The sequence below is a fragment of the Grus americana genome, chromosome 4 (genome assembly GCF_028858705.1).
Source record: "Grus americana isolate bGruAme1 chromosome 4, bGruAme1.mat, whole genome shotgun sequence".
NCBI lineage: Eukaryota > Metazoa > Chordata > Aves > Gruiformes > Gruidae > Grus > Grus americana.
The window spans coordinates 16,750,301-16,770,985 of record NC_072855.1 but is presented as its reverse complement, the minus strand read 5'-3'; the positions used below and the strand labels follow the sequence as shown (position 1 = coordinate 16,770,985).

The window sequence follows — 20,685 nt, the reverse complement described above, 5'->3', positions numbered from 1 at the left end:
AACTGTGGGAATGGGGGTCACCTCTGAGCTTGCCTTTGTGACTCACAGGGAACTGTAGGAAATCAAATGCCTGCAGATTATAAATAACATCTGGCAAATTATACTCTTCACCTCTTGAATAAAATAGCAAGTAAATTTAGACTGGGTAGAAGCTGGAATTAGGAAAACCTGAAAATCAGAAAACACTTGTAAAGTGCTTCAGCCACCCTAACGTTTGCCTAAATTAAGATGCCATCCCTCCCCATACTGAGCTATTTTAAACCTAACTTCTTGGCTGTGCTAAAAGCACTTTACACTCTCTATTGTTGAAGGAGAACACATCAGAATTATTTCTAGCTAATCCATCTGAAAACGATCTAAAAAGTTAGCTTTCTTTGAACAATAAGTATTACACAACTTCTTGAGGTTTCAGTTCAAGTTTCACTACATTTGAGATTGCTGATCGGAAACATAGTTGTGTCAGCTGAATATCACATCAAGGCCAATATGACAAAAATAAACACCAGCAGTATAAAAAGGGCAGAGAGGTGAACAAGTTGCCCTTGCTTTATTCTTATAACTCCTTACTCCAAAGCACTCAATAACTTGCATTTAAAAGTAGACAGAGCAGGTATGAGCAGATGTATATGTGTGCATGCACACACGTGCTGAAAAAAATTAATTATTCTTAATTAGAGTTTGGCTTTTATCAGATAGAATGACTGGAACGCATGCAGCAGGGGAAAAAAAAGTAGGTTAGTAGGAGGGGAGATTATATTTATTTCTATATAGGAACGAAGAGCATGACATAACTGAATTTTTAAGTGGTCCGCAAAACAGGCAAAGACAGGAAATACTACCTTAGTATCAGTGGCTTCCACGGGTCTGTCTGCAGCAATGCAGAGCACCTTGTAATGCTCCTGTACATGATGCTGTCGTTTGCCATGAGTAGTTGGATAGTAACATATCTACACAGGATTATCGCATCCAACTGGGTTCAAAATGAAGTGACATACATAATGTTTTCATATGAAACATTTTCCCCACTGAATTCAGGTCTGGAGACAGCTGTTTTTGCAGTACTGCTAGTACAAGTATGAATGATTGAACATTTTGAATCCTCATTTGAAGCACCCTGCTGAACATTACCAGGCTTGCATGGGTTTACATGAAAGGGAAGATGCCTCTTAGACATTATGATTTCTCCAGATTTGCCACAGCTGTTACATAAGACGTTCCTAATCAGAGCATTTACTGAGTGTTCAAGACAGAGCACAGGCATACCTAGCTGATTCTCAGCACATAAGTGTAAATTACATCTGTAAATAGCACTATTCACACACCTTGTAGATGTAGAAATAAAAAAGAGAGATATAGGGGATTCTCTTGCTCACAATTTTTTGTTCACGTCTCTCCCTCCCTCCAGGAATAACAAATGACATTATTGTTTCTCGCTTTGCTGACACTTCTTCTCCCCCTCCGCTTCCAAGATGCCAATCACAAAGTTCTTTCACATGGACTAAACCCACTATATTAAACTCAGATGCTCAGCTTGAAATTTGCTGCCTTTAAGATCTCAGGAAGCCTACCCATCTAAAACTTTGCCTTTTTTTCCCAGCTATATTATTTGGTTAGCTAAAAATCTTTACAGGTCTTCCCAAGCTTTTCCAGCAAGTTTGAGAGACTTTATTCAACAGATATTGGGGAAAAAAAAAAAGCTGTCTTTGCTACCAAGTTGAAGTAATGGGAAAAGAGGAAGAACATTAGAAATAAGAAAACACTACAAGAAGTTTCTGAGTGTGTTGTTCTTGATATAAGTTTATGCAGTAAATAACCTCAAATTATTTGAATCATATCTATCCTACTTTGCGTTTTACTTTTTTTTCAAAACAGAATTATTTAGCACTTCCTACAGCGTGTTTGGTATCATACGTAATGGCCAGTACTGACTGTGCTGCTGGAGTGGAGGCTGGAAAGCTTTTACAGGCTGGGATGTCCAGCTGGGATGCTTGGCTTGTGGATGGCAGTTGCCTAAGAGGCATACGGCTTGTTAACGGTCTTAAGCTATTATCTGAATCTGGGACACACTATAATATAAAGGTCAGCGTGTAGGCCAACACTAGACCAAACAATGGCTTGCACACCTATCTGTGAGCCTCATATGCATCTCTACAGCCTGCAGTCCACAGTGTGCCACGATGTGATCTGCTGTGTGCAAATAGAAGGCTGATCGAAACTGCTTGGGTTTAGTTATCTGAGCTGTGTCTGTGTTACAAACAGATACCTCTCGTATTATTCTGGCAGCTGCTGTTCAGGACAGCATCAAACAAGCAATAAAAATGAGGAGGACATTGAAGGAACTAATCAAAGGACTAATATTTCAGCTTAGGTAGGGAACAATTTCGAGGTGTAATACAGCCTAGATTTTAAAATGTCTGTAATTTCTGATTTCAGTACTTTTTGCAAGTGTCTGAAACAGACACAAAAATCCTTCAAGCTGGAGCCTACACCCAGCTGTGACACAGGCAAACACAACTATGTGTGTAATGTAAAGGGATTTGCATTAAAACCAAATTAAAGATTATTACAGGAATGGAAGCCAGACAAGTAAGCAACAACAACATATATTAGATATTTTCAAATATACAATGTGATATAGTTGTACCAGGGACTGAAAGTACATAAATGTACTATGGAGTCCTAAATCAGACGCAGTGATATAACAGGAACATCCCATTCCAGTTTCCTGACAACCAGGTAATACAAACACAAATAAATAATACAGAAGCTAATAAAGAATGCAACAAAATTCTTCTTAAATTTATTTTCTGGAAGAACTATTTTTTTCCAAAGATTTAAGTGTCATCTTGGTAGCTGGATGTCTTGGTGGTTTCGAAGAGCATCTAGCTAGACCAGTTAGAAAATTCACAGAAGTAACTCAAGAGACCTTCAAGACAGCATCTGCTCTCTCCTCAATATATTCTGAAGCATCTGCAAGCAGGCAGATGTCTGACTTGGCAGGTTCTTGTCTGAATTTGATATGCCACAAATCACATCATGGTGATCAACCATCACATCATGGTGGAAAACCCATGGACCTTTCTAGACCTGATATTCCTGACTTTTGGCTATCCAGTGGCCAGGAAACAGCCAGCTGAGGAGTAGCTGTGCAGATGATGAAGCAATCTGTACGTGGTAAAATACTGTATGCAAGTGTGCAAGCCAGAATCTTGCTGTACAATAGTTTTAGGTAAGTTTGGCCCAAGTACTGGACCACTTATGAAAATGAGTTTAATTTTTCCACTGTCTCACCTATTGTATCTTGTACCAAGTGAGCAATCTAAGCTCGCTTTGATCAGAATTCATATTTGCCCTTCCCAAAACATGATACTCAGGCACTTAGTTTCCAAGGCCAAATGCTAGGATTGTTTTTATGAACAAGTAAGCTGTGTGGGACATAAAGGACAGGCATAATTTCACTTTTCTTTCTGAAATATGTGAACAGCAATTATTACTCTCAGTTTAATTCTGGAGAATAAGGATAAGAGGAAAAAGCAATGGATTTCTTCAAGAAAAGGAAATGAAGGATGAGGCTTTCTAGAAGCAGTAGAATAATTTTTGATACTAAAAGTAGTTGGTATCTAGATAGAAGTATGCAGGGTTTTAATATGCAAGTTTGCCAGTCCCAGAACTAGGGTGAAATTGAAGTTAGAAATTAGTTAAAACCAAGTTTATAGCTAGCTAAGGCAATCACAGGATATGGATTCAGTTGATTTAGTACACTAAAGCAAATCTGAACAAAAAGCTTAGAAAAGAAACAAACATGAGCTTGTTCCAGCTGCCTCCTCTGTCTGAAGATACAGGTCCTCTTTGTGCTGCTGGTGCAGATCTAAAGAAAAGAAAACAAAACAGGATGTTCACAGCACAGAGCTGACTTAGGATTCTTTTAAATACCAGGGGTTTTTTGCCAAGGATGAAGTTTGCAGTCCAAGTGCTAAGCTAGAAGTTTCTTTATAAGAGCTTGCCACCAGATTCCCTTTGGCTGTCATGATTTTATAAACAGGCTATCTGTGAGCAAAACCCTGGGAACACTCCTTTCTACCTTAATACCTGAGCATCCTTGTCTCTCCACATCCATTTACTGTCTCTGGCCTTATGCTCGAGATTGTATAGAGCTCTTCCAGACAGCAGTGGTCCTAGAGGTCTACAGCACTTCGTACAACAGTATCCAGATCCATTTCTAAGTCTCCGTGACATTGCAATAATGCAAGTAATAAATACCACTACTAATAGGTTGCATCTGGTCTCCTTTCTGCTTGTGTTTGTAAGCCATCTATGCCATCTAGTGGGTATTTTTTTACTTGCAAGTTTTCTTCAAACGGTGTCAATTTAAGAAGGCAAAGTCGAAATTCTGACTCAGCAGGAACATAGTCTGGAGAGGAGTTAAGGGGCACTATCACTACCCAAGAAGCCTCAAGTACGTTACAGCACCTTCAAGCCATCCCTGCTATCCTGACACTGCCCTCTGCTTTGGTATGCTGATGTAACAGGAGCTGTGGCGACAAAAAAAGTCACTTGCACAACTCTGATGTTTTTAGGTTTGGGACATTATTCTTTGGAGGCTGAGAAGCCAGCTATCGGTCTTCTAACAGCAAATAGCCATTGTGAAAGGGGACGGAACAGAGCCTGCATGCCTAGTCTCACTATTTATTACAGAAGAATAAAAATATATTGTGTGTACAGTGAACACAGTCTATGCAAATGAAGCCTTTTCTTAACAGATACACGCTCTTAATAGCGATACCACTACTGACCAAACTGTTCCCATGTCAGTTAATGGACCATCAGAGAGCGGGGATCCATCCACAGAGAAAACAGAGCTAGAAGATAATCATCAAATAATTTATACACATCTGCTTAAGGCTCTTTCTGAAAGGGCAGGTAATGTCAATGGAGAAGTTATTTATTTCAGAGAAGTAAGTAATTTCAGGATAAGCTTCATTCAAGCTTCATTGGCTTGAAATATTTTAGCGATTTGAATTTCAGGGCGAGGCAATGATAGTTAGTATTCAGATTGGGAAGCTCTGTCTTAATTAGGGATAGCGTAGATATGAAGTGAATCAAGGCTATTACATTGCCATGCATACAGGAGGGAATGAAGCAAGGAAACTTTTCCTAAGGAGGATGATAACAGCTGAGTTGCTTAGTAGTTACCCCAGGAGAGTATGAGAGTGGTGCTTAGAATACGGTTGTGATTACGTTAATTTAAGTACCGACATGGATGGAAAGGAAGGGGTGGCTGCTTACATACTGCAAGCGCTATGTGGTAATACTGGAGAACTGGTATGGCCATCCCTTAGGTGAAAGAAAAAGACATTAATGGTTTCCAAAAGCCTTTTCATCCATATTTCCTCAGCTGAGGAATGTACCCACATCACAAAACTTTGAGGGAAATGGTTTAAAACCTGGGAGAAGAGAAAAATCTTCTGTTAAGAGTTCACAATATTATATCTTTTTAAAGTCCTGTAAAGTGCTTTTTCCTCCAGTTTGTTAATATTGTCACCACCTTCACAGCTGTGATTTTGCATGGGACGACTGTATTTTCCTTTGACCCATGAACAAAAACCTCACCATCCACAGGCAGAACAAGGAAACCCTATTTTAATCCACCATGCAAGTGACACCTAGTAACAAACAAATGCCTTAACAGGCCTGGAAGCCTGTTCTATGATCTACTACCTAGAAGGAGTCCAGAGGTATCTGTCATATCTAAAATGCCCCTGTTTTCATCACACATTTGTAAGTTGGTGCTGGGATACAATTTGGAAGTAAGAATAAATGTTGTTGCCTGACAAGATGAGTAAATGATGAGTGATCAGCAGGAACAGAGAATACTTACTTTCTCTGTAAGGGTGTATTAAAAACTGAACATATGCTGCAGAAAGTGATATACACCTCCTTTTCCGTACTGCGTGAAGCACTACTGCCACACAACCAGAGGCAGGCAAGCTGGAGTCGCACCTCTCTGCTGCCATAACCAGGGACAGCAAATCAAGTTTTTCATAGCAGAAGTTATCATTGCAGTATTACATAGGTATTAACATACAAAAGATTTGCAGGTGCTTGAATTAGGGCAGAAAGGACAGTAGGAGATAGGACGTGGCCAAATGTATGGATTATGCATAAAAATAATGTAACTAGAGAACAACTTCTATGCATCTACGTATCCTGCAATTTTCCAAACTGTGAGGAAGTTTTCATATTCAGATGTTCAAGTACCTTATGTGTACCTATACGTGCAGCAGCATATAGATTAAGAAACTTAGCCACAATTGAAAAGTCATATTTACTGTAAATTCACTGAAATACATCATAAATTAATTTAATCCTCTTTATATAACAAAGAAAAATATGGATAGGAAGGGAAACTATTAAAGCCTAGTTTGAGAGTGATGCTTGCTAATTAAGAAAGTTGTATCTTGGATGTAATCTGCATTCTGTAACCTAGCGGCCCAAGGTAAATACATTAAAATATAGAAATTTGGTTTGCACACAAAATGGAAGATTAAAAAAAAACTTCCTCAAAATTTGGAACTGACAGTTCCAGTAGCTGGAGAAATGTCCTTTAGATCTGTTGCCATTTGACCTACATTTTCATTAGTCAAAGAAAAATATTAATGAAAGCAATTCCAAATTTGTAATAGTTTTTGCATCAGAACACTGATATTTACAAACTTCATTCATACCATCAGTGAAATACAGTGTGATTGTGTGATTGATGAGAACTGATTAACACCTAATTTTGAATAGCAGTTGCTCACAGACAATTGTGCACAATTCGTAGATAGAAACTGCTTACTCAATACACAGTAATGCATTCAAGAATACTGTACATTGCGTATAGGTGATATATAATAGATGATAGAGGTGGAATCTGTTGAACTGTTGATTTCTGCATTATTTATTTGGTTGTAATGACACCGAGGATGGATCGAACTTCTTTTACTTACGATGGAAGGGTACACTTAGAATCGTCAGGATAATCCAGGCAGAGTAAGAACATTACAGATCTGTGAAGATACAATTTTATTTAGCACCTTTCAGGCAGAAAACTGAGGAAAATAAATGAAAAAATGAAACAAACTCAACAGTATTATCATGTCTAAAGCTTCCCTTCAATTATATTTATCTTACAATCTACTGTGAATAACTAGAGCTGTGAACACTACTGTGAGTAACTACTAATTCTGCAGACATTCAATAGTATTTTTAACTGTTGTTTAGATTTTCAATCCAAACAAAGATTTTACAATGAAGTTGAATACATGTGGCCATCTTGTGTGTCTGACATTGGGTAAGTACAATGTTCCACTTAATTATACAATTATACAATACAGTGTAGTGGTTTGCTCAATTCAGTCGAAAAATACTATATCTGAAAAATATGACGTCACCCCTCCAACATACCAGCCTCTTACCGAAGACACAACATTAATGGCACTTAAGTATGGGAAAGTAAGAAATCAGTTAAAATAGATAAGGTGCTTCTGCAAATACACCGTATTAATGAAGCATTTTCACTTACTTGTAATTGTCAGTGCAGGTGACATCATAACCAAGGGTTTTCAGCCTGTTTTCTAGTATCTTTACAGTATGGATTCCACAGGACTCTCTGTGAGAAAGGATTTTAATATTATTGCAAGTCTTTTATTATCTAATTTCCTTTCACTGAACTTGATAGAATTAGTAAAGTAAATCCCCATTACTTTGCCTCTTCTGTATTCCTTAACACCTATAGAAAACTGGTGTACATTGCTACTTATAATGCTTCATTTCCTTACAGTCATTTAATAATTTATACTCAATTTGCAGAGACTGGAAGACTGGCTTCAGCCAGTGTAGCTTTTGCAGATGCTATTAACCAATATTCCCACCTTTAATATTTCACTAGACAAACAGAAAAAGAGCTAAATAACTTTGTAAAACAGTATTTCATTTGTAATATTCTTTGGCAGCTATTTAGGTGGTGCTAAAGTAGATGCTAGCTGTCTTTACAGAAGTAGTTTGATATAGTAAATTAGAATTATTCTTGTTGTTAGAAACTTGTCCTCTCTCTTGAATACAGAACAATAGAAAAACACAAGGGGAGAGAACAAAACCCAGAAACAATCCTCAAAGCAGCTTCTGTGTCTAGCACTGATTTTTTTAATTTGTGGTCCAACTAGCAAACGAAAGTTTAGCATAGTACAGAACCTACTGAGACCTCTAAAACTTGCACCAATGTCAAGTATTAAGGCCAGTGCTACTTACCCGCTGGTCAGTAAATACTCATGACTAAAGAAATCATACGAGGATCAACAAAATCATTGTAAAAAGCAATTAATAAAAATACACAAATATTCCTATGTATCCATTAACTGAAAGATAAATTAACATTCAGTGCTCGTCTTACTTTTTCTTCGAAGTAAGGGTAACTTTTGCAAAAGTGAGCTGTATGAGTTTTTTTCCCAAAGGGACATGATTCTTCGATTTAAAGAGAAAGGCTGAGAAACACTAATCTGAACTATGCTTCGCAGACTCCACAGTGGTAAAATATGTGGATTGGCCATGCCAAAACTGAATGAAAGAGAAGCAAGAAGAGGTAGGAAAGAAAAGAGATGAGACATGAAAGGGAAATGACACCAAAATTAATGGATGCAACTAAAAAGCGTTGAGTAGCAAGAACAGAAGCCTCATGCTCCTAAGAATGCAGATGACACCAGGGGTTCAGCCACCAGTGGTGGATATGGTGACACCTGAGTCCATTTTGCTGTCTCTCTCCAGTCAGGGCAGTTTTAAGACCAATGAAGTGCCCCCATGTTATATTAAACTGCGGGGACCCTGCAGATGGTTGGGGTAAAAACTTACTTCCTCTGTTCCTCTACCCCCGATTCATCCATGTACATTTGTAGGAACCTCCACAAAAGCTGTAACACATAGACTTTTTAATTCTTCCTTTAATCAAACCCAAACCAGGCCTAATTTCTGGCCTAATGATTTCAGTTTTTTAAATTCAGAGTCCATTTTCTGGTATGTTTCTGTTGAAAATTGTCACTTGGTCTTTGGCTATTTACCAACAAGTTACTCTGTTTGGACTGATCTATTTTGTTTTGTTAATTTGTTTGTTTTATTAAATTAACAGCAAAATTAGACCTTTTTAAAGCCTACATTTTACTATTGGACTGATTGTAAGTATTGAGAGAAAACAAGCCCCCTGGTGGTATTTCCCTCCTCCTACTAATTTTCAAACAGTTAAGATAGATGAAAATTAAAAGAATGCATATGGCAAGGCTAAAGAAATATTTCACATCAGCATTTAATCTGAAATTCAGATTGACTCTGTCTTAGTAAAACTGTACGTGCTGTATCTTCACTCAAGGTCTGAGAACCACATGCACATCTAACCAAGAGTGGACTCCAGACCCAGTATTAGAATTTATTTATATTTTGTCTAATTCTGATATTTCTATACTCTTTGGGAATGGCAGGATGTGCCTTCTGTGTTAGTGAAAGCATCTAAAATATTTTTAGTTTAACTGATATGCAAATATAATCAAACATAAAGCTAAGGTGAAATTTTAAAGACAGGTCCAAAAAGGAGAAATTAATTTTTTGGAAGACGTAACTTACCTATCTGGTCCTTCAATATCATCCACAACCCAGATGACAATTTGTGAGATTTTGTCTCTCTGGAGATTAGGTATTTCATAATCTGCAAAAAATCTGATTAAAGAAACAAATTTTTAGAACTATAAAGAATATGAAAAATAAATAATCTTTTTTCCCTTTGCATTAATGAACGCTCTAAGCCTGCTGTAGGATAGGGGTTTGCTTGATTTTACATTTATATCTTCTGATTATAATCAGACTCAACAAAGAGTAGAAAAAATCTAATTCACATTTTGAATGTCCTCAAAGGTCAAAGGCATTTAATCTGAAGTTTTTTTTCATAGTCTTCATCTAGAGGGGCTCAGCTGAAGAGAAGTTACAACTTACAGGTGAACCAGAATGAAATGAACTTTAAAAAATGCAAAAACAAAACAAAAAGCATTTGATACTTAGTAAAACAAAGTAAAAAGGTCATTCTTGTAGTTATTGCTTTTAGACACAATACAATTTTGCTTTAAATAAAAAAATATTAACATCCACAAAACAAATATATTTTTAGGTACAAAATCACAGCAACACTAACATGAAGTATTTGTCTAGGATATATAACAACATAAGGGAGAAACTTCTTGACATGTTCATCCCTAGCTGCGGGAATCTTCCACTTTATTGCTTTGTGTAAATTGACTTTGATAGGTATTTAAATAACAATTAGAATAAAATAATAAAATGGCAACTAAATCATAGAACCATAGAATCGTTTGGGTTGGAAGGGACCTTTAAGATCATCTAGTTCCAACCCCCCTGCCATGGGCAGGGACACCCTCTACTAGACCAGGTTGCCCAAAGCCCCATCCAACCTGGCCTTAAACACTTCCAGGGAAGGAGCATCCACAGCTTCTCTGGGCAACCTGTTCCAGTGCCTCACCACCCTCACAGTGAAGAATTTCTCCCATCTAAAGATGCCCAATCCAAAGAATTATTTTAATGTCTGTACAATGAATTTTTTGTGAGATGCAGACATTTCAAAGCCACAGATTTCTAACCTAGCAGGATGTACCGTAATGATTTCCAACCTTTTAGTTGCTTTTTCTTCCTCCTCAGGAAGCTTCTAAGGGCTGTGTCTGCAGTGAATGCTTGGTCCAAGCCTGAGCCTAGGTGTGTGCTCTAATTTGCCTATCATGGGTCTTATTAAATGTCTACATCTGGGCTGCAGTGTCTCTTAGCCACTTTAAATGCTCTGAGACCTCTCAGACTAGAAGGGACTGTTAGCTGTCACCTCCTGGATGAGACCAGCAGTGGCAACATGACCACCGCTCTGTCCTCCTGCTGGCTGCAGGCAAATTACTGGTGCTCTGGCATGGAAGCACAAACATGTGTGGTCGTTGTCAGTGTCTGTTGGCAGCCAGACGAGACCTGCTCATGAAGTTAGCAAGTTAATTTAAACTTCTGGAGAAGTGGAACATGAGGAAGCAGATACCAACAGTTCCCCTCTCTGGTCAAGTCTGGTTCGGCGGTGGCTATCCAGAGACTAGTAGCAGCAACAGCAGGTTTGCCTGTCTGTCCAAGGTGTCCACGCCTGTCTTAAATACATAGTTAAAATATAACCAAAAATAAAGATTCCAATTATTTTTAATTCATTTGCTCATTCATGCATATGTTATTGCCAGCAAAAATGCAGCTTCCTCCAAAATATAAAGGCATCTTTAACTAGAGGAGTCAGAAACTCTGGAGGAACAATGTACAATTTACTTCAGTAAACCAATTTTTGAACCGACTAATATTATTAAAGAAGTCTGCCAACGACATTCATACGGTGTGAATGAGCAAAGTTATTTTGCACTGAAGTGAGAAATAAATCTTAACTGAAATGGTAATAGGTGACAATGATGATTTAAGTTTACAAACTGTAACACAGGATAAACTTCGGAAGTGGCTTTGAAATACTTAAAAACAGACCAGAGAAATGCTTAGGAAGACAGCTATATCTTTCAGATTACCTTCTGCAATTAATTATTTAACTCCAAGCCTCTTTCAAACAAGATCCCTTAAACAAACTCAGTTATAAATGAACCAGAAGATAGACAGCAAAGAACACAGATGGAGTAACTGGCTTTGTTTTTTTCTTGGCAGGCTCCAGTGGTAAGGGTTTCACTGGTCATGATACCTCCAGACAGGCAACCCAGGGAACTGGTGGAATTAATTTATGTGTAAGAGGTGTCTGAAATAAGGAACTTGTAAATTAACAGAAATAAGGAAACTGTTTCTGAAATAAGGAAACTGGATTCTGGGCACTGACATGCTGCCAGGTATTATCATCTGCAGAAGACTCCATCCCTGCTGACCACCTTACCAACCATGTAAGTCTTCTTAATTAGCTGAAAGCTGTGTACAGAGATGGACCTTTTGGGGGATGGAGGTAAGTAGGTAATAGGTCTTTTGGAACAGATGGTTCTTGTTTCTCTCCTATCTGGAGATAAAATTAACTTTTCAATGATAATTTTAGTCCTCAGTGAGCACACAGGAGGAGGATCTGTTCTATGGGTTTTAAAAGATTTTTTTTTATCTGCCTTGGACAGGACAGTTGCTGAGGTAAGGAAAGTTGTATTTTTCATCAAAGGTAGGCAGTCGCTACAGCCACATAGTCACTAAAAGTTCTTAAGGGTGTACTTTTACAATGAATTTTAAACATAAGCTTAGATGAACTTCTGCATAGTGGTACACCTGTGAATCAGGGAAAATACATCTGTCTTTAATATATGAGGGAATAAGGAGCAGCAGCAGCTAATCCTTGCTATTATCCTTCTCAATGAGCCTTTTTGCTTTCTTAAACCATAATGGATCTCAAACTACCTTCTCTCTTGGTCATGGAGAAATAGCAGGACAAAGCACTTTCCCTATAGAACTCACCAAGTTTGTTCCTAGGCCTGACAGAGGCTACACTCCTTGTAACAATGTCCTCTCTATGGAGATGTCCCTGAACAGAAAGTTTGTAATGGTCAACTTTTTGAAGACATACACATTTTGCCACAGTATGTTGGCTGACTTGAAGGCTGCTTTCAAAGAGCATTTATCCTGCTTGCCACAGCAGTTTGTAAAATGCAGGAGTCAAAAGGATTATTTCCATCCATTTCCTGCTAATTCCTACAGCTGGGGACAATTAACAGTTGTCCCCACAACTCAGCAAACTTTGATGCAACAGGCTCTTTCAGCTACACTTCTCATGCTTTCTGCAGCAGAAGACCCAAACAACTGGTTGACCCTTCTTTTGCAGGCATCAGAACTTGTACACATAAATAAGTCAGTTTTCTTACCCTGGGTCTGGATAAGCTCCTTTGACTGCAGAACCATTCAGCAAGACATGTATCACCCCAGAACTGTGCTGTGCATACTGCAATACATAAATTTTTTTTTTTCAGAACGCATCTTTACATATTTGTCATATGACTCGGTACTATATTGCAAGCAACAACGACCAAAGAAAGAATTTTACCAAGAAGAATATCAGAATTGTGAAAATAATACCAAACTAGCACCCCAGCATGTCACTGCAATAAAGAGTACAAGAAATAAATAGCCAGTGCATTGATTCAATGCATCTTCTCAAACTATTTTCTCACACCTATAAAGAGTTTCTTCAGCATAGGAAGAAAGCATTTTGGCAATCTGTGTTGGGTTTGATCTGTGAATAAAGGGTTTCCACCAAGGCTGTCAAATGTCACTTAGGACCTGTATTCAGCAGACAATTAGTGTGCTTATTGTGCTTAGTTTATGCTTAATGTATATTAACAAAGTTAACACAGAATTTTAACACTTTATCTAGCTAAGGTGAAAGTTAGGTTCCTCTTGCTAAAACACTGTACCCAGTCTAAAAAAGTGTATTTGTATCAGAGGAAATAATCTAGCACAGTTACAGACTTTAATCTGTTTTGATCCATTTTCCTGAAACCACCCAGGACACACTCACTAACGTACGAACTCAGCACTAATGCACTATTTACAGTGGCTGAGGCCATCCTCCAGAAAGATTCCACCGCGTTGTTTTCACATTCCTCCGTGGTAGGGCAGGATTCATAGTCCAGTCCTGTAGGAAGGCATGTGATTTCTGCTATGAGAGAGATGATAATGACCTTGGAAAGCAATTAAATATATTCACACATTATTCACTGAATATACACGATGGTCTCACATAACACTGAAAACTGACAGTTGTATTTTTTTTCTACCATTTTCCATCCTTTGCAGTTTACACAAAAACAGTGACATTCTGTGGATTCAATGAGTTGGCTGAAAGGGCTCTCTCTGTTCCTGGGATGCAGAGTGCTCCACGTTCAGAGAACTGAGAAGGAGGTTTATCTCCTGTGGAGCACTGGTTAGATTTCACTGTATGCTCCCCTGACTGCAATGTTAATTACTCACACAAAACAGGAGAGAACGAAACAGTGAAGCTATCCCTGATTTTTCATGGGGTAAAAGCAAACTTAGCTCCTCCAGAACACAGCAGTTGGTCTCCATTATGTTTTTACAGACAGATGTTTAATATAGCACTTATCATCTTACCATTGCTGTTTGCCTGCCCACACCAGTTTAGAAGATCTCCAACGAAGCCGAACAGAGTATAACTCACAGACATGTAGCGACGGCCTCTGTCAGCAAAACTACTCACTAGCAGCTCATTATTTTCCCAGAAGAGAGACTATGTAAAGAAAGGAAAAAAAGTAGAGAAGAAATCAACCATCACTTGGGTGTGGACACAATGGGATTATGGGGTGTTGAAAACAGTTTAAATCATGTTTTCGTATTTCTTTCAAAAACCAAGGTAATAACCAGAAATGATAGCTATCTCTTTAGAGGAACAAATTTGGTTTTTTTTACAGTGGTATAAATTCTGATCACTAGAGGCTTGAGGGGCATTCATACCATGACGGGAATGGATATAGACCTCTATTAAATATAGTTAGGCCTAGCTTAGCCTTCCTCAGCAGACAGATTTAGGAAATAGGGAAAAAAAGGGAAGACAGACATTTATAAGCCATGTGTATCTCACCAGAATTCTCTCACACTGCTGCGTTGACTTATGGTGTGAAAAAATCATACGTCTAGCTGTTATTTCTGTTTGCAAACCCTTCGATGAATTAAGCTATGTTGACGGAAGTATTTGTTGGTTTAGCTTGTGTCATTTAGAGATAAGGAATAATTGTGCTAAAGGAAAAACTGGTTTAAAGCACAACCTTTCAGACAAGGTGAAAGCCCACGTTCTGATGGGATACGATGGCATGAAGAGCTGTGCTTTGTGCACTTTCACGGTTCTCTGCAATTGCCAGCGCATCAAACCCTTACTGTTTTCTAGCATATAACAATGTACTATCTCATTTCTGTTTATGCTTGTTTAACATGTCAGTGTTTAAGATGTCACTGCCCTGAGACTTGGCTGTGAGGAGTGGAAGCAAAAAATGATAGCAGGCACAGTCTTTGCAGGCAGACTACCTAACCTGAGGAAAAGTAGAAGTGGAAGTTTGGGGACTACAACAGAGCTTTCAGCACAGCAGGAAAAATGGGAGATCTTTGCAGTATGAAAATAGAGAAGTTGCTGAGAAGTTACTGCATAAAATAAATGCAGCCAAACACACTGAAAAATGCTATCAAGCTTGAGCCTAGTTTGTGAACTACAGAAAGGCCAGAAATAATGAATCGTGAGTCAGCCACAGAATGACTCTTGGTCACTTTTGAACTGTTGCATGGAAAATCTGCTGGATGTCACAGGACTGTTAACGTAGTATTAATCATTACCTTGTTGGGTGGAATTGTGTGCAATGACAGGTTGATAAATAATTCATAGTCCTTAGGTAGAATGCTGCAAGGATCCTTGTTAATAAATGCATTTTTAAATGCTTCCCATATCTCTGAACAATTCTTCTCACTGTAATCATTGAGATAAGCAAACAGAAAAATTGGTTTTTTTCAAAGCAGAGCAAGAAAGTAATTTGTTCCCAACTTCTTCAAATTCCCAAATTAAAACTCCCACAAGGTTAAGATAGAAAATTGAAGTCCAAGTGGTAGAAAATGTGCCACCTGGGAAGAGCATCTTGTCTTTTCCTGACTCCTAACAGCAGCAAGAAGTAGCAATTAAAATATTAGGGTTTACAGTGTGGAACTAGAAATACATAGCAATTCAACAATAGAAGGTACAGTATACAGAGTGAGCTTGCTATCCAGCATTGTTGAATACTAAAGAAAACAGCTGTCTTCTTTGAAATTTTCCAGATTCAAAAAGCCATTTCAATTAAAGCATAGCTAAATGTGCAAAGCTACTGGAATATAAAATTACTCTTAAAATATCAGATTCAAGCGCAGGAGTTACTACAAAGTTTTGATGGTAGAATAATGATTTTGACAAAGAGATGCCTTCTTTTTATATAGGCCATAGGATTATGCAGCTTTACCCTGCTGGAATGAGTACAGTGACCATGTGGGACACGTACTGTCACTGTGCAGTAGCTACAAGAATACTGCTAGGATTCAACATTTAAACTGCTTGTGTAGGGGGGCCTGAAATAAGATGTTAGGCTGTGCACTTTGACAGTTCCCTTATGCCAGCTCTGTCTTGGGGACAATAATCTCCCGTGGAAGGCCAGGCCAGGCCATCTAGGGACAGAAGTGTTTTATCTCTCTGGATTTGCATGATCTCATCTGTCCCAGCTCTGAGCCTGCCTGGAGTAATTAAAAAGGGAACTGCTACTTTCACCACTTTCCCACAGTACCTTCCCCACATAAGCTGTGACAATGTCTATGCTGGGAACACTCTGCAGAACAGAATAATGTATTTTATGCGCATACAGCATTTCTAACGTGAACAGCTTTAATTGCAAAGCTGCAGCTTGAACATCAGTAGTCCCGATCCAGTAAATCAAACTTTGCCGTTAGTGTTTTCCTCATTTGATGTCATCCATAGGCAGTGGGGTTTCAGTTGGCGCTTCTCCTCGTAAGAATCTTTAAGGAGCTGCTTTGTGATGCTGAATGTCACAGATACTTGAAAGTTAAAGGACACCTTGTGATGAGCTGTGCAGTTCCCATGCAGGAAAAAGACCGCAGATTCTCTTACAGTAATCTCTGGTCATGCTTCCAAAAGCTATATAAAATGCTCCCAATATATCTTAAGCAAATATGGGAACTTGATTTGAAAATCTTCAGTGATGCAACATGACCCTTGATCAGTAGTTCCAATGTTTAAATAGCCTTACCTGATAAAAGGATTTGCACCCTATTTCTGATTTCAAGCTGTTAAACTTTAGCTTCTGACAATTGTATATACTTACGTCTCATTCTGCTAGAGCTGTCTACTGTAAGCCCTCACTTATTCATGCTAGTACTTGCAAATTATGATCAACTGAACTCTTAACATCTTTCCTGACAGTTGAATCCAGCAGTAATTTTCTGGTTAATTCACTTCCTGCATTTTTTTTCTTCGTATCTTCTCATCCAGGTTTGAACAGCTTGTAAATCAAATGGATTATTCTGCTCTGTTACTCAAAATTTCTCAGCTGGCAAAAATACTTTTTGAAACTACAGGGTGGGGAAGGATTGTTCAGGACGATTTTTTCCAATCTTAATAGACACTAATAAGTCATATTAGATTTATTTCATACTAGTCAGTTAAAGAAATATGTTTTCAAGACTTCCATTATATGCTACCAATAAAGAAATATGGGGGAAATGTGTTATATATTTGTGTTATATAGCATCATCCTACTAGAAAATTTCAAATATTATTTTCATTCAAATCCCTCACTTCTGCATAACCATAACATTTTGTAAAATGCCCTTTTAACTGCCATTTTGCATGTTCCGTTTTAACGTAAAGGAAAGTTTTTCTTAAGTTTCTACAAACATCTATGTTTTAACTATGTTGCAGTGTAAAGACATGCTTTGCTAGCTTCTTTTCTGTTAGCAAAGTATTTTTAAAAAGCTATTCTATTTGGACATAAATTCAGAAGCAAAACCTATCCAGGTGGCTATGCCTCTAAAAGCTAGCCTGGGGGCAATTAAGAAACAGACAATGAACAGAAAGGGGTAAAAATAATTAGAATATCTGTTTTGCACCTGTGCAATATGACATCTCCATTTTGTTTAGATTATACTATTTACTTATAGACCTAAGAGAAAGAAAAAAACACGTAATTTTGCAGCTCTTCTTTTTGTAATGCCATTTTGCGCCTTAACTCAGGAAAGCAGTCCTAATGTCCAGCCTGGCTTCATGCTATTCTGAGTAAGAATCCATTGATGAATGCGTTCAGACTTCTCAATTTTAAATTTATATTGTGAAAATGTCACAGGAATTAATTAGACCACAAAACTGTCATAAACATGAGATATACAGAAATAGTTTCAAGAGTATTGTATTTACGTGTCTGAAAGCCTGAATCAGTTAATGACAAAGTTAACATTTCCACAATAAAAATCCTTCATGTTGCTCATTTTAGTGTATTCTGTATTATTAGTCATGTGCTTATATAAACACGTCACAGTGGAAGGTGCAGATATAAAGGAAGTGACATCTGTCAACTCCCAACAGGAACTCTGCTTATCTAGAGCCTAACGCAAGACCAGACTTCATATACCTACACAACTACTAACTGACTTAAGTTTTCATAGTTCATATTACCTATTATATTGTAGGTGTGTAGAAATCTATAGTTAAAGTTTACTGGCACCTTCCACTGTGACGTGTTTATAAATTTGCCAAACTTGAAGTGTTCAGCTGAAATTTTAGTATCGTGTTATTGGCATTAGGATGATTTTTTCTTTCATGGGGAAACTGAACCAAAACGCTTCTGATAAGTTAAGAATGTTAATAGGAAGAAACATATTGTTTTGCCTTTGTTAAAAACCATGAACCTGTTTTCAGTCCCGTATCTTCCTGTTTTGCAGCAGGAACTGAAAAGGGGAGGTTGGGGGAAGGAGGTGATACTTGCTGATACTATGCAATGTAATCTAATCCCATTAAGGCCATGACTCAATGCTGCAGGAACACAGACAGACCCCCTCTGCAAATACCTCTTCAAACTATCAGGAAAAATTTTAGTGGCAGAATAAAGGACTGAACTCCAGGAGACTGTCCTTCTTAGTTTTTTTCCTTTTTACTGAAGCGCAGTGTAAGGAAGACAGAAAAAGTGGTCATTTTAGTGTGTGACTTACCTGCAGTTCTATGTAATTAACACAGACAATGAAATCTCATGGGTAATCATACTTCAGCAGTTGATTACTACTTGGTTTTTCAGGTGGATGAATTAGAGTCTCTTTCAGTACCACAGGATAGCTATAAAGTGTGGTGCTTGCCCTCTTACATGACCTGACACACAAGGCATGCAAAGTACAGCCGGTCTTCACAGGAGCACTGTCAGATTTGGAACTTCAAAAATACCATCCCCACCATTTCTGTGCGGTGTTCTCCTTACAGAACACTCTGGCACTAGCAGGGGAGAAATGTGAAATAAAAAGTTGAAGGATTAAAAATCTTGCCTTAATTACACTACTTTTATTAATATGACATCCAACAAATTCCATTTTTTGTTTCCAGCAGCTACAAGCATGTTGGCTTCAACAGGATCACTTTCATGGCTAGGAGCAAAACATCAGGCTTCTGATTAATAACCATTTTGTACAGAACATAAAAAACTAATCCACAAATGAGCAAAAACTTACCCAACAGAAGGATTCAGAATTGTAATATACTCATAGCATCTTCCAATGACAATAGCTTCCAGGTTTTGCGTTGTACCTTCACCTTTCCATTTCCTTCCCTGCACTTCTGAGAAGCTGTTCATAAACAGAACAGAGACAAGTAAGAGAGACAAAAAAAGGCTCTTCATCGTGAATTCTTGACAACCCAAGGTTTTTTTAAACAAAGAGAAAAAAAAAAAAGAAGAGTTAAACGATACAATTTAAATGGAAATCTTGAGGCTTTACGTTTAATATTTTCAATACCGGCTACAGCTCTGTACACAAAAGACAAAGTTAGACGGAAATCTGAACCTTGCTGGGGACTGTAATCTAACTGTTTCCTGGAGCGATTGCAGCACAGGGATACATCACTTCCTCAAGGCTAACTGTTTTCCACTTCAGAAAAACAAGACTTTTAAGGTCATGATATTGCCATCTGGTGATAACTGCGAAGAATTGCAATATATTTCAGTAAAAGGAGAAAAAAAACTTTTACCACTTCAGTATTTGCAATGTCTTAGGTTTGCTTAATACTCGTTGCCATACTACACCTTCCTAAAACATCACAAGGGCTTGCAAGCTACATTCTTTTCATTTTAAAAGGGCTACACTTTTTGCACATATTTCTCTAATGGCTGAAAGAAATGCTGAAGTACATAGCAAAAACGAAAAAAAAAATGAAATATGCAGGTAAAGCAGTGATCACATGAACACTCAAATTCTCAGGTGATGTTGTGTCACACATAGGGGTAACATTAGTCATCTCCTTTTCCACCACTCCCCTGGATACTGACAGTGACATCTTGGTGCCATGATACGTGTTTTAAAGCCTTCTTCATGAACAAAACCACCTCGCAGGCAGGAATCAATCATAATGAGAACCAAAAGGATTCAGACGTATTTCCTGTGCACTGAAGAAATCTCTCCAACTTCTGTTTACTTTTATTCTCCCTTCAGCTTCTTTTCCCTAAGTACTTTGTTAGATCATCAAATGGCGTGAATTAATCTAATCTTCAGTGTAAATATTCTGTGATATACAATGCTGCAAATACAGCCATACTACTTTTTTCCCTTTTTTAAAAAAAAATATTTTTCAACCTTAGAGTAATTTGTCTACGCACTCACATTTCTGAGGAACATGCTGGTTCTTTTTCTATTAAACAGTCTCCATGCCTCAGTGAACATATACATCTTTATTATTTATGTACTTATTTATATAGTGTGATGCTTACATTGAAGCTGATGGATGGTACTCAGCTGATGGATTTTGTTGAAGGCAAAACCTTGCTAATCATCAAGTAAATTGCTGATGATGGATTTCTCCTGTAAATGTGACAG

The 20,685-nt window shown here is 37.9% G+C and overlaps 1 protein-coding gene across 3 annotated transcripts; it reads right to left on the bottom strand.

Annotated features, from left to right (window-relative positions):
- Positions 1-508: 508 nt before the first annotated feature.
- On the bottom strand, positions 509-19,674 carry BST1 (bone marrow stromal cell antigen 1). 3 transcript variants are annotated; one of them, XM_054823963.1, is made up of 10 exons: positions 19,330-19,652; positions 15,418-15,547; positions 14,188-14,323; positions 13,629-13,711; positions 12,942-13,018; positions 9,649-9,741; positions 7,565-7,651; positions 6,990-7,049; positions 4,794-4,859; positions 509-3,868 (listed from the first exon to the last, which is right to left on the bottom strand). In XM_054823963.1, coding segments are annotated over exons 1-10 (900 nt in total). In that variant the 5' UTR covers positions 19,497-19,652; the 3' UTR covers positions 509-3,867. The 3 variants fall into 3 exon arrangements, with proteins under 3 accessions (XP_054679938.1, XP_054679936.1, XP_054679937.1); XM_054823961.1 differs by lacking the exon at positions 4,794-4,859 and having other exon boundaries at positions 19,330-19,674; XM_054823962.1 differs by having other exon boundaries at positions 3,730-4,859.
- Between the last annotated feature and the right edge of the window lie 1,011 nt (positions 19,675-20,685).

Bases quoted from the DNA above. Each gene is read 5' to 3' on its own strand.
- BST1 (XM_054823961.1), bottom strand. From the start codon at position 19,496: ATGAAGAGCCTTTTTTTGTCTCTCTTACTTGTCTCTGTTCTGTTTATG. The intron at 14,324-15,417 runs GTAATGATTAAT...TTCTTTACATAG, and splicing joins ACACAATTCCACCCAACAAG to TCTCTCTTCTGGGAAAATAA. The intron at 13,019-13,628 runs GTAAATAGTGCA...TATGTATTGCAG, and splicing joins GGAGGATGGCCTCAGCCACT to TATGCACAGCACAGTTCTGG.